Raw genomic sequence first — 14,659 nt, 5'->3', positions numbered from 1 at the left:
AGGAAATGAGGAAGATGTTAAAAAGATATATGATCAAGCCAAATGGCTTCATGATTTCGCAAAGAGAAATCCAACAGCTGACTGTCTGGCAGGCTGTAAAGGATGTTTTGCCCTCCATAACCTGGTTTCTGTCTGTTAGGAACCTTGATTTTTATCCTCTTCCTCCTCTTCTTCCTCTTCTCCTCTTCCTGCCCCTCCTCCTATTACTACTACTTTTCAGACCATGTCTTTTTAACCTCCTTGTCAAATTTGTCTTCTCCAGGTTATAGCAGTTCCACATAAAAATGATGGTCCTCCAAGGATTTAAACTGGTGCCCTCAACAAGCCGGCACTGGAGGGAGGTCTTGACTCCTTAGATCAGGCAGGTAGGGATTTTTGGTCCCAGGCTAGGTAGGGTCAATGACCGATCTCAGCTTGAAGCAGCTACAGAAGTCTGACCTCCAGTCCCGCAACAACCTATATGATCATGGGTGGGAAAATCTCTCAGATAGGATTTATATGTAGGATAGGTAGCCTAGGAAATTGACGATCCCCTCCAGGGTACAACATGAGGTGCCTCACTGGATGGTTACAAAAATAATAAGTGACTGTCTCCAGCACCTGCAGCTGGAGAAAAACAAGAACCAATTTCATCCAGCAAGGCTAATCCCTATGACTAGAGGATCTGACCTTTAGCTCATTTTAATGTCATTTGCATTGCGGTTACTACGACTCCCATCATGCATCTGACTCCATGACAGTCCCAGAGGAACCATATAAGGAAGAAAAAGCTGGAAACGGAGGGTCCCACACAGGGGAGATGAATGAATCTCGTCAATAGGACATCACCAATTCCCACCCCGGGCAGTGGGGTGGGTAAAAACCCCTGATCATGACTTCCGAGGCTCGATGCGTTCTCTGAATTGGCCTGCACTTTCTTCTCAGGTGTGTACTTTCATTTTTAACAAATCACTCTCTCTTTCCTGCATCTGTCTTGTTCTCGAATTCTTTCTTGCACGGAGACAAGAACCCGTCACCACGGCTCTGCTCCGGGTTGAATCCTTGCTTGGACATCCCCGTGAGCCTCCAGTGACAGAAGTTGTACTGCTACGAGGAAAAAGCCTAAATTGCTATGATGGAATACAGGAGCCTTCCCAATCTGGCCCACTGGTATCCTCGTCGACCTGCTTTATGTATCATCCTTTAGCACATTTCCTCCCCTGGCCTGTGCCCACCCCCATCTTCCACCCCTCTTCTGGAGCCAGCCACTTGGAATGTCACCTCTCTCACCTTCAATCCTTCAGCCTAGTTGTAATAACTCCTGCATCGCAAGATGAAATTTTTTTAATTCCTCAAGACCCAGTGCTGGCATTACTTCTCTGAACCTTCTATCTCCATGCCGAGCACTTGATGTTCCTACTGTTGATACTCATCTGCCCCTTTTAAATTGAGTTTAAGAAGAAATCCGCTGGTATTTATTTTCACCTCCATGGCTGCTAACTCATTTCTTACTAGAGCATACTAATAATATCTAAAACATTTATGGAGCACTTAATCTGTGTCAGGCACTAAGCGCTTTACATGTAGAACTGCATTTGATACTCACCACCTTATGGGGTAGATATCACTGTCTCCTATTTATAGATGAACCCTCAAATTGGTTGTCCAACGCAAGAGCCATGAAAGCACTGACTTGTCTGTTTTGTTCCCTGTATATGAAATGCACTTTCTGGAATATAAGCACTCAGTTTTTGAGTGAATATAGTGCATGAATATATAAAAACTTGAAATAAGTAGTTAAAAGTTCTTTCCTTTTCTTGCCCATGGGAGGAATATCTGGATTAGAGTGTCCTGAGATTAAACTCCCAAGATTTCTGAAAAATTCACAGCTAGAAGAAGCAGAGAATTGTTTTGAAGCTATTAGCAATTTCCTGATTTATTTCTTGAGAGGAGAGGCACTGAAACAGTAGTTGTGCATAAGAATTCTGAAACCAAACATCTGGATTCAAAACTCAGCTCTAGCACCTTCTAGGTACGATTTCTTGGATGTTTCTTAACATACCTAAACTTGTTTCTGCAACTGTAAAGTACGTTAGTACCAGTATCCATAGGGTTGTTGTGAAGTTTAAATTAGATCATAGTTTTCTTTGCATTGTATCAGGAACAAAATAAGCGATCATTATATGGTAGCTATTCTTACTATGAATGAGCCTTTTGTTGACATAAAAGTCCAGATTCTATCATAAAACTGGCTGGAACCAAGCTGAAATGATGAGCTAAATCACAATGCATGTGAAAGGCTGTTTTCTTTGGGGGTAAACTTAAATTTCTGCTGGTGACTGTTATGTTTATAACCAGGGTTTTCAACCCTGGCTATTCATAGAACCATCTGGAGAGCATTAAAGCAATGTAAGAATCTGAATCAGTTAAATTGGGGGTGGGAGTGCAGGGCCCATATAAATTATTTTTAAAAAGCTCTTAGGTTGATGCTTAACCAGGGTTGAGAACCACTGGCTTTCCCCAGACATGTTTTGCTGTTGATGACCTCACAAGGTGTTAAGGATCTAGATCAGGGGTGGGAAAATTATGGCTAAATTAGGCCTACTTTTTAAAGGGTTAAACAAAAAAAAACAAAGAATATACGCCAGAGACCATATGTAGACTACCATGCCCCAACTATTTATTATCTGGCTTTTTACAGAAGTTTGCCTATGTCTAGACTCAGAATGGGTAAACGTGGTCAGTGACTTCCTTTAAAGAGAAATCAGACCTGATCCTTGATTGCCAGGGGCCTAAGCACCTCTGGAATTACTGAGGGTTATTTTGTTTGTGGTGCTGTTATTTCAGTAAAACCAAATTATCAGGACTGACACTTGACAAGTGAAAACCTGGGAAGAGCAATCATTTGAATAGACATGTATTTTCAAATATATTCATAATCATATTTGGTAGGTAGCATGCCTCCATGGAAATTTCAAAAGCTGACCTTCCTGAACCCATTTTAAAGCCCTGACTTTTGGAACTTCAACAGGTTACCTGCAGATGTGGACTGTTTGCCAAAGTCCCAGCTTCGGTAGGGTAGAATGAAGTTTAATATGTGTGTGTTGACTGATCCAAATTTTGTCACTTGATTCTGTCTCACCCCCAACTGAGCATACTTTGGTCAATTGAATTCTGACGATAACCCCTGGAAGTTATCATCAGACTCCACAGGTTTAAGGGCTCAGTCCCCCAAAAAACTGCTCTTACTTTAGAAGCCAGTTCCAAGGAGGTCCCCAGGCCACCATCCTTCTGACTGGCTATAAAATTGGGGGTTCCCACGACCTCTTCCAGCTTGAGAATTCTCTGGAACAATCCATAGAAGTAGGATAGCACTGATTCTATTAGAAAGGATACGAATAGGGCAAGGTCTACAAGGAAGCACAGCTCCCATATTGCCTCGCTGTGGAGTCATCTGCTGCCCTCACAGCATGTCAGTGTGTTCTCCCAACAGGAAGCTCCCTTCAGCCTTGGTGTCCAGTTTTTACGGGGACTTTATTACATGGCACGGTTAATGAAATCATTGGCCACTGTGACTGTGATTGAAAATCTCCACGCCCTCTGTCCTCCCAGGAGGGTACCTTCTGCTTTGGTTGGGAATCAAAGTAAGAACGGTGGAAGAAAATGGACAGAAGAGATGGGCTGGGTCCAGCATGTCTTGAACCAAAATAGTGAGGATAGGGAAAAGCTGGTCAGTGTCTTGTGAACTGCCACCATGGAAGCCACTGCTTTGATCAGCAACACAAATGGATAGGTTTCTGCAACAGGGCCGGTTGTCTCAAGTTACTTCTTATCCTCCAGAAATGGCTACAACAGTGTTTGGTATTTTTCAGATTGTGGGTTATGATCCATTAGTCACTCACGAAAACATCAGGGTACATAGTAATCAAGAATACATACTTTTGTGAAACTTTCTTTTGGTTATACATGTGTATATAAGTCAAAATGTATTTCTTGCTCTTGGAAGCCACTGGTTTATAGAGCTAGGAGGGCAAGGGCTCTCCCAGGCCCTAATTGCCTCAAATGCTTATCATGGCAGAGCTAAAGTGAAAAAAGGACCATACACTGTAGTATCTACCAATACAGTACCACAGGGAAACTCACATTGATATTTAAAATACATAATGTAAATGTGTACTTATAGTATAAAAATCAAAGGCTTATGAAAAACTCAAGAAAGATCAAAGGCCAAACAAGTAAGTAGTATACAGTTTGTTTCCTTAAAAGATAAATTTTAATATATAAAATACAAGATTTTATTTTTCACTTTCTCCAAATTTGTGGGCATGAATGCTTCTGAATCTGACCAGGGAAGTTTATATTTTGGTCCAATACATTATTAGGCTAACTGTATGATCGAGTCCAGCTTGATTACCATAAATCATAGAAGTCAAAAGAATTTATTTTGAAAATCTATTACTTTTATAGATGGATTCCTAATTTTTTTTCTTAGCTAAGAGTTTTCTCAACTTTAGCCTCAGAACCAGATTCAACATAAGATATCTTCTTTGACAGCTGGTCATCATTTTAGGATTAATCTAGACAAACTGTTGAATACTTTATTGAAGATCATACAAAAACTCCACAATAAATAATGAAAAGAGTACGTAAAACCATCAGCCTCTGTTTGCAATACAGAAAATACATGTCAGTTCTGGACCAAAATAATTCCCTTGAAATACAAAAAGTGATAGGGGGGAATGAAAGGATTTGCAGTGACTGCTTTTGGTAGTCAGCTACAACAAACCAACCATCAGTTACTTTGGAAAATGAAGGTGGCTTTTAATTTGCAGATAAAGAATGTCTTCGGTAGTTTAAAAAAATATAAACTCTAAAAAAGCTTGTGAATCCTGTACAAAAGCAGCTGTTTGAGACCAAGGTTGACACCAGATATTGTGTGTTAGCACCGCCAGCAAGCATAGGTCCTGTGACTCATGTGCACTCCTTTTGCGCAGAATGAGGACTCGAATGTTGGACACATCATTTACAGGTATAAAAATCAGCCTGGAGTACAGGGCTCCTGTAGGGGAAAGTCTTAAGCCCTAAGAGGCACCAAGTGGTTACAAAGGCTAGGCAACCATTTGGATCACAAGTTCCGACGATATAATAAATCCCGTGTTGCCTTATCAACTTTTTGCTGGTAGTCCTCCAACTTGTCAAGTATTTTCTGGGACAGCTGTAGGAGAAAAGAAGGAAATCATTATAGAATAGGTCAAGGACCGAAAAAGATTGAGGTTATTAGTCACTTTGACTTCACCAACCAGACCTCCTCTAATGAAGATGTTAGCTACTCAACTTTATTTCATCGCTGTTCAGTATTGGAGTCTGCTTTGTGACTCTCCTGCTAAAATTGGACTTCTCTGTTATATCCTGTTTGCCTATCACATGTTCTAAATATGCAATCACACCAGTATTTTTCATAATGCCTTATTAGCTGTCTTCCCAGAACCAGAACGGCTACAGCTCATTGAACTAATCATTTTATAAAGGGACTGGGGCAGCATGTGAAGGGCAATACATGGCTTCTGCCCTCTCCTTAATCCTTGAGAACTGAAGGGCAAGCTGGCAGGTGTAATGGTTAATGCAGGGCTTAGAAAAGAAAGGCTATCTTACGGCAATGTTGTGACTGTTGGCACTGTTCTCTCCCAGAGCTTGGAGAAGCTGATCGATAGAAGAGTACGGGAGCCACACCATTGGAGCTGTTGCAGACAGTGGAAACTGAAAGGATAAAGGATCTATTATTTGAAGAAAACCTGAAAAGTGGACCATTCCTTCTGGGCAGTTACTTTCACAGGTCTTGATAACATAAAATGCTTTACTTATTTTTTTCATTATAAGAAATTGTGTGTACGCGTGCATGAGTACACGTACACACACACACACAGTTAGAACCCTTCTCCTTACACACACAGTGAGAACCCTTCCCCTTTCTCTTTTCAACTGAGGAACTTATCCTTTCCTTTGTTAAATCAAACGTGTTTTTTTTTTTTTTTTAAGGAGGGCTCAGCTCACAGTGAGGGGATCGAACCAGCAACCTTAGTGTTAATTAGCACCATGCTCTAACCCACTGAGCTAACCGGCTACCCCTCAAATGTATTTTAAAATTCATGTCATCTCGTATCTTAAAAAGGAGGCCTAAAGCTCCTAAGTTTATCCTAGTAAGGATAAACACACTCAACAAAACTTCTCTAAATTGTCAACCAATATACCATTTCTAGTCTGAAATTTAGATTCAGATTATCTGGAAAAAAACATTTTTGGAAAAGGAAAGCTCAACTTTCAAAGTTCTGAATTCTTCCCGGAAAGTTTAAGAGCTTGGCTCTGTAGTTGACCTGACCTGGATTTTAGACCTGGCTCTTTTTACCATCTCTCTGAGCTTTGGCAACTTAACTTCGGAGCCTCTGTTTCCTCATGGGGGAAAAAAAGAAGGCTTAAAACAATTCCTTATAGGCTGCTGTAAGGATTAAATGAGAAAACACTGGTAGCCACTCAGCAGAGTCTTCAGCACACAAAAAATACCATTTTGTTCTTATTTACCGCCTTCCTCCAAACATTAACTAAAGCCACATTATTTTGATGGAGAAAAAGGAAATGTATTCCCATTTTATAAACAGGAAACGAGAATCATAGAGGGCCAGTTCCGGATCTGAGAAAAAACTAGCAGTATAACTACTAATAGTAAAGGTTAAATCCACTATTCCATAGATCAATTTATTTTCAGATCCTGTTTTTACTTAATGTGATGCTTAGTGTGATAATATAGAATGAAAAGAAATGTGCACACACGCCTACCTCAATGCCGAAGTATTGATGTCCTTTTCCGAGAACAGCATCCACATATTCTGAAACCAAATCCACAGCTTCTTCTAAAAGGTCATAGTTTAGGTACAGACGGAGCAACTCAGCAGCATCAACCTTCTGTAAAGAGTCAGTGAATAAGAACATCTGTTTCCATCTTGCCTGGGCAATGACCAAAGGATATGGACTGCCTGATTCCCTGGCACTTACACTTCTCAATATGAATAAATGAGCACCTCGGTTTACTTATCTTGGTTTATTTATCTTGGGATAAGGGTTGGCTTACCCTCTGGGCACCTTGTGAGGCCCTATCTGTTAACTGGCCTCTCCCTCCCCTGTTTTGTGATCTAAGACACATTTTAGTTCTTTTCCACAGTAGTAAAAGTCAACAAACCTTCGCAGAAATGCTCAGTACCAAAGAGACAATATATTCACATTAATCCTCAGAAAAATATGAAGGACAAATGCAAAGAACTTAAAAGAATCACCAACTTCAAAAGCCTGAATCAAATTTGTATTTTACTTAGGGTGAGAGAAAAGTAAATACCACCTCATGCAGACATTAAGTTAATCACTAAACCACAGAACTTTAAATCTAATCATCCAGTATTTCATGTGGAATTGAAGTTAAACTGTTTTGTTCTTAGCTAAGATTGAGAAGCTGCCCGAAGTATGTCAGCCAGTGTATTTCCATAAATTATTAGTCTCTCTTTTTCTTTTGAATCATCTCCTGAAGTTATCAGGATGACAAAGATCAGCTTCTTGCTCTCTCCAAGTGAAGACACCACTTACCTTATAGCTGTTTATAAGCCAATTAGGCAGAGGCACTCCGTGAGCTAAGAGCTTTTGGATTACACAGTGGTGATATAAGTTATTCTGGACTTTATGCCTTTCCAGGTAAGTTGATAATAGTCGCCAGGCTTCATCTGTAGAACTTGATAAAAGCAGAAAGAACTAATGAGTTCCAGATACTTAATAGATATTCATAGTACCATTCAAAGCATGTATTAACAAGGAAAAATATCTTAGGAGCTCACAACTGAATTGATCATATTGCTAAATGGCAACTACTATGATTAGAGTCAATGTGCCTTAGGGCTAGTACTAGAAACTAGATGATCTGGATTCTTATATTTCTCTCCCATTAATCATCTATACTTGACTACACAATTCACTTAATGTCTTTGTTCCTAATTTCTAAAATAAGAAAAATGGCTCAGATCGCTGTTTCCAAACCTGATCAAGCACTAGGATCATGTAGAAGGCCAGGATGATATCTCATAATCTGCATTTTAATAGTGATTCTGGTGTTTCCAGTATAGGAGTTGAGTTGAAAGACTTCCAAACTGTGAAATGCTACAATTCTAAAGTGCTAAGCCGTATAATACAAATTGTAAATGCAATTCAAAGAAGGGTCGTCTACTGAGGGCTAGAGCCGTTAGAGGATTCTGAACAAACTGAAGTGCAGTCAGGTAGACGCTAACTGGGGGCACCAGGGAAGTATCTGGGGAGGTAAACCCTACAGGGTCAGATGAACCCTAGGGCTGTACCTGGACTCCTTTGTGGTGATGACTGATGAGAGCTGATTGGCTGCTAGCCAGGCCCAGGCTTCTGCTTGTGCCGCCTCTCCTCCAAACTGCAATTTGATGCATCTGCAAAAATAAAAAGGTTCCACACACAATAAACTAATTTGCTGAAAAGCACCCATTATTTAGTTACTAAAACTAGAGCTAAGATGACAACTTTAGTTCTACTCTATTGTCCATTTCACTACTGAGGTATTGGCCTTTCTCGCTCCTCATAACCATATAGCTGAATGGCCCACAAGGCCATCAATAAGTGGTAAGAGATAATTTATTTCCAAGAGAAAATTGATGATGAAAAATTCTGAAAGTTTAAAACATATTTCCAATTCACAAACTACTTGACTACTATTTATGTATAAGGTAGCTTCAATAAGGAGCACTTTTTAATAATGCTCACAGGGGCCAAAAGATGTCTGAAAGAACAGAAGAGAACATGTGCTGTCTAAAATGGACACCACTATTTAACCCAGGTTATCTAGTCATGTGGGAATGTAGGTCCAGGAAGGCCAGATCTTCTGATTTCTCAAGAGAAGCTATAAATCAAAATTGAAAAAACAAACAAACACAATAACAACAAAAAAATCTTTGTGTGAACTCAAGGAAAATACTTCTTTAAAGCACAACTGGCTTATAGGGTTCTGGCTTGTGTGACCACTGCTACACACTAAGCAATAGTTATTCTTGCATTAGAAAATTAAGACTATACAAAAGATAATGTCATACATACTTGAAAGCAAGTCCCTCAAAGACTGGCGTTAAGGGAAGCTTAAAAGTCTGACAGAGTGAGATGGCCGAGTCAAAAAGGCCAGCCTGAACCAGGAGAGTGACCAGTTCCTCGGCTGATGAACTTCCTGTGAATATGAAAAGTGCTATTTAGTGCAATCAGAAGTATATGCAAATGAGCCCAAAGACTGCTTGTAGATGAGTAACTCCAAATGACAATGGCATACTTTACACCCATGTAGTGTACCAGGCCCACTGCCTGGCCCTAGAATGTGCTATTGGTATGGACAGACAGCTGGATCCTACCTGCAACTGCGATGGCTGACGGATCATGCTGAGCCAAAGTGAGGCGAATGCGAGCCAAGGACCACGCTTTCTCTAAGTCCTCCAGCTCCAGGATTTCAATCTGCTGATTTGCTATAAGTCAAAGACAAACACTTTCCATTCTCAAAGTACAAAGGAAGCGCCAATTAGGTTAACCCAACGTGTCAATTTCTACTAAACATGAAATAACATTCAATTTGATTTCCAAAGGCATTAAATTGGGGAGATGGGGGAAAAAACAGGATGCTCAATAAAAGCTAACTTAAAAAATAAAGCACTGTCCCTATTTCATACATAAACTGAGTCAAACCAAAGCAGGACTCTATTAACAACAGCTGCAGGTGAGGAAGTGCTTACAAGGTATTTTACAAAGAATTTCATTTAGCTCTTACAACCATGAAATTCTGTTATCTCTACAGTTCTAAAGGAACATGCCCAAAGTGAGAGAGGCAGAATTAAAACCAGGTGTGTCCAACTCTAGAGTCCAGGCTCTTTAAGGAAGGGTATCATATCTTCATGGAAATATCAAAGGAGCCTGATAAAAACAAAAGTTTAGTACTAAGCTGATTTAAATACAACAATCAACAAAAACACTCTTTTTAAAGCATTTTCATTTCTCACATAGCCATACAAAGTTTTCAAAGGGCTACCACACCAACCATCCTTTAGCAGATTAAAATATTGAAAATACACTAAAAACAAAGAAAGTTATAATATTTTTACAATATATTAAGTATAGTACATATATAATACCGTGTTTCCCCAAAAGTAAGACCTAGCCGGAATCAGCTCTAATGCGTCTTTTGGAGGAAAAATTAAGACCGGGTCTTATTTTACTATACTATATATAGGACTGGGTCTTATGTTAATTTTTGCTCCAAAAGACGCATTAGAGCTGATTATCCGGCTAGGTCTTATTTTCGGGAAAACAGGGTATGTAGTATAGTATGACTATATATACAACAATATAACATACACATATATGTATATATATAAAAATGCTACTACTATGATACAACAATGTAATTACTGTCCAGCAAAGAATCAGTGTGAGACCCCAGACTCACTTGGGGCAGCTGTGCATTCTCCATCATGATTCCTCTTGGGGGATGCTCCAGGGCGATCATACTGAAAAGACAAAGAACCTACTTAATTGTGAAAAATTACTATTTTATTTTGATATCATGAACTGTGATCCGGAACTTCCACGCTTAAATTCTCTCCACATGAATTATGTTTATTTCAACTAGCACAGCTCTTCTTACAAAGATTCTGTAACTACCAGACAAAAAAGTGGCGAGTTTGCCAAGTTGGCTCACTTAGCTAACATGCTACTGAGTCCAGGGACATGGATTTGATCTCCACATAAAACACGTGACTTTCATTGGTTCCAGAGTTATATTTCCCACCCATAACCCTGGGAAACAGCCTAGTAAATGCAGGAACTACACAATATAAGAAGCTGGGCATATATGACCCCATCAGCGTAACAGGAAAAACTCAAAGTCCATGTTCTTTAAAACAGTAATTGTAGATTGAATTAATAAAAATGAATGAAATAAAAGTAGCAACTACCATTTATTGAGCACTTTTTGCAGGCCAGGCACTGTCATAGTTCTAAGCAATCACTACATGAATGATCTCATTTAATATCCAAACAATCCTATAAGGCAGACATTATTATTCTTATTCTTATTTTATAAAAGAGGATAATCGGACAGCAAAAGATTAATATACCTAAAGTTAGTCTGGTCTAAATCCAAAACTACTCTGCAGTACTTCTTCCTACAATAATTCTAAACTTGGAAACTAAAGGGGTAGTGATATATAACAATTGAATTACAGCAAAAATAGATTAAGTTCACAAATACCCCAGTAGAAATTTTAAATGAAATGAAGCAAAATGACGAAAATAGTTTTGAAAGGAACAAACCAAATAAATTAAATGACCCCCAAATTCCAGGATGGAAAGTTTTCATACCACTGCACCCGATGCTGGCTGCACAATCCATGCATATTCTGGACGAATAAGTCGTAAACAATTAATAGCAGCCAGATAACAGTTGCCTTGCTTCTCAAGTCCCCGGAGAGTTCGAACCTCTCTGCCAAGACGCATTCCGTACTCAAACATCACTGTGCCAGCTATGAGACAATAATAAATCAGACATTAGAATTTGAAAACTGTGTTTCATTAGATACGCAGAGAGAATTTGCTTTACTTATCAAATATTAAAACTTAAAATAAAATTGAGTTTAACGTAAAACTACCAAAAAAAAAAAAAAAAAGAGCCAAAAAAAATCACGTAAAATGTTACTTTTGACTTTTAGATACTACAGGCCCAGGCAGGATGGGAGACTAGCTCAGAGAGCTAATCTCAGCCAAATTGTCACCTACTCCCATCCAGGATTCTGAGACCAAAAAATGTTTGAATGCTCTGCTCAAGAACATAGTCCCTTATTTTTATAAAATTTTATTTACACAGCTTGAATAAGATATTGAAAACTGCATTTTTCTGAGACAGCATGGGGCTCCAGAAACTAAATAGCATTTAAAAATTCTCCTTCAGTTTTCAAATAAAACTACTTTCATTCCAACAAATAGTTTTGAGTATCTGCGCTTTGTAAGACATTTTGTTAGACCAACAAACAGCCTTGCTCCAAAGACCTGAACATTAATCTAGCTCAGGGGTGTCCAAAGTGCGGCCCGCGGGCCAACTGCGGCTCGCAATCCATTGTTAATTGGCCTGCAGCAAATTCCAAAAATATATTTAGTTTACTTACATAAACCAGGTGAGGCAATACGTACTTCACCTCGAGTGAGTGGCCCGGCTGTTTGTGTATTTTACCGCATATGGCCCTTGGTAAAAAATGTTGAAAAAAGTTTGGACACCCCTGATCTAGCTAAACTGGTCTCAATCAGGTTGATGAAATGGATGCTGTTACTGTGAAAGCAAACAGTAGGAGATCTTTAACCTGTATTTCCCTTCTTGTATGATTCACGAAAATGAATAACATGTAAACATGTTTTGCCATTAGGAATATTAAGAACGTGCCTACAAATTACTTCTATCCATTGTTTCCAATGAAAATCAGCAAGAAACCTAATGAAAAATTCTGAGGGAAAATGGTATAAAAATGTTAGATGTTCCAAAGGGGAACCACAATGCTTATCTTGCAAAACATGATCTTAAAACAGACCTATAATTCCTTGGTTTTAGCTGTTCTGGTAAAGACTTCATCAGTCATCATACAAATCCGAATTAAGATACAGTCTACAGAAATGGCTGGCCTGTACTTTTCAAAAATATCAGTGTCTTCAAAGGTAAAAGGCTAAAAAATATGCTTCAGATTAAAGGAGACTAAAGAGGTAGGACAAATAAATGCAATATGTGATTCTAGATCAGGGGTGAGCACAGCACGGGAGGAGTGTGCTATTAAAAAAATCAGATGACAACTGGCACAATTTAAATATGAGCAGCACATCGGATCATAGCACTACATTTACATCACGAAATTAATTAGTTACATTTCCTTAATTTGATAATTGTATTGAGGTTGTATATAAAAAAAAGTCCTTGGGAGATGCATCTGAAGTATTTATGCATTGAGTCACGATGTCCACAACTTACTCTCAAAAGGATCAGCAAACATAAGTAAGCAAAGAGAGAAGGCTAATGGCAAAATGGCACAAGAGCTCAAAACCAGCCACAAGAATGCAAGGTGCCTTTCATGAAAAAGTGTCTTTGAACCTCAGATAGAACATACACATAGAATGTCGTCTCATTGGAAATGCCTCAAGAATGTTCTAGAATGGGAACAAGTGCATATCTTTAAGGCTAACAGGTAATCTCCAAAGGGGTGAAGCTAATCTTGTCCTTAAACATAATTTCCCCAAATGCTTGTAGAGAACATTCACCCAATGATAAAAATAAGGCAAAATTACAAAATTACAAACATAGTATTTTTGTAAAATATGATTAAATTGATAAGGCTGACTCCAACTCATACTGCTTGCTTCAACTGCTCACCCTTTCGGTAATTGTGGCGATAGATGTGAAAGGCATATAGAAGCTCATAGTAATTATGAGTCATAAGGTCCACAGCTCTGGCACGTGATTCAATGATGCCCACAACCTAAGGAAGGGGAAGGGATGAGACATCCAAATTAGTGGCCAGCATGACAACCTACACAGCTGTGTGCAGTCAGCAGTGGAAAAACAAAGTTACCTCATTCTGCAGATTCACATAGGGAAACTCAACAAGGTCCTGCAGCTGCGAGCGTTCACAAAGAACCACCACCAGCTGCCGTAAGCAATCTAACTGCCTGGGAGGAAAGAAAGGGATACGAGGATAAACTATCTCACTGGATTAAACAGGGCTGGCCAATCACCTTCTCTGTAAAAGACTGAGACTGATTACCTGCTGGAATCAGGAATTTGGGTTAAGGCCTCATATGCTTGGCTATTGTGACCCAAATCCAGATGATGTTTGAAAATGCACGTCCTTAAAGTAGCCTAAGTGCCAAAAATAGGGGAAAAAAGAACAACAGAGATTAAAATATCACATCCATGACAAACCCTAAGAGAAATAACAAGATTATAGTGCTTACCTGACTTTTCCAGTCATCACCTGCTTCAGTTATTGCTGATGTAGCCAACTGAATAACCAGTTCAGGCAAACCAATCACATCGAGTAGACGCAAAATCTAAGGAGAAACAGAAGATATTTCCATTAAAATTAATATGGTAGTGCACTTCAAATTGAAATATGATTTTAAATCAATTAGATAACGAAGCAAGATAAAGAATAACTCAAACGTGCTGACAACAAGATGAACAGGATTCTTCGGTCAATATTTAATATTTTCCTTTAGATTCTATTAAATACTAGGCTTGTTATAAGAGTTTCTATTGGTCGTTTTTTGCTCTATCCTCAGTGTTTAGTACACAGTAGGCTCTCATTAAATATTTGTTAAATGAAGGAACAAATAGAATTTCACTACTAACTTTTCCTATTAACAATTTAGGTTATAGATGAATTTAAAGCCTAGTAAATAAATTAACATCATTGCCTTATAAAAACCTTGAAGAGAATATGTTAATGTTCGACATAACCCATTTCTAATTCAACACAGAACAGCACTCTTCAAACTTTTAAAATTGTCCGCCCTACTAACAATGTCTGTGCACACCGTCCAGACATATACACAG

At 38.8% G+C, this 14,659-nt stretch overlaps 1 protein-coding gene across 1 annotated transcript in view; it reads right to left on the bottom strand.

The window, feature by feature from the left end:
- Window positions 1–4,089: 4,089 nt before the first annotated feature.
- Window positions 4,090–14,659, bottom strand: part of NUP160 (nucleoporin 160) — a 44,590-nt gene continuing 34,020 nt past the window's right edge. Inside the window, exons 24-36 of the mRNA XM_033121258.1 lie at window positions 14,059–14,154; window positions 13,869–13,963; window positions 13,677–13,773; window positions 13,478–13,583; window positions 11,431–11,591; window positions 10,517–10,577; window positions 9,432–9,542; window positions 9,130–9,253; window positions 8,367–8,468; window positions 7,609–7,750; window positions 6,811–6,936; window positions 5,632–5,736; window positions 4,090–5,194 (exon numbers count right to left, since the gene is read on the bottom strand). Of these exons, the coding sequence (XP_032977149.1) occupies window positions 5,105–5,194; window positions 5,632–5,736; window positions 6,811–6,936; window positions 7,609–7,750; window positions 8,367–8,468; window positions 9,130–9,253; window positions 9,432–9,542; window positions 10,517–10,577; window positions 11,431–11,591; window positions 13,478–13,583; window positions 13,677–13,773; window positions 13,869–13,963; window positions 14,059–14,154 (1,416 nt within the window). The 3' untranslated portion in view covers window positions 4,090–5,104. The remainder of the gene's footprint in view (window positions 5,195–5,631; window positions 5,737–6,810; window positions 6,937–7,608; window positions 7,751–8,366; window positions 8,469–9,129; window positions 9,254–9,431; window positions 9,543–10,516; window positions 10,578–11,430; window positions 11,592–13,477; window positions 13,584–13,676; window positions 13,774–13,868; window positions 13,964–14,058; window positions 14,155–14,659) is intronic.

The sequence above is a fragment of the Rhinolophus ferrumequinum genome, chromosome 11 (genome assembly GCF_004115265.2).
Source record: "Rhinolophus ferrumequinum isolate MPI-CBG mRhiFer1 chromosome 11, mRhiFer1_v1.p, whole genome shotgun sequence".
Taxonomy (NCBI): Eukaryota; Metazoa; Chordata; class Mammalia; order Chiroptera; family Rhinolophidae; genus Rhinolophus; species Rhinolophus ferrumequinum.
Note: the sequence above shows the minus strand (reverse complement) of the source record. Positions and strands in the feature narration are given on the sequence as shown.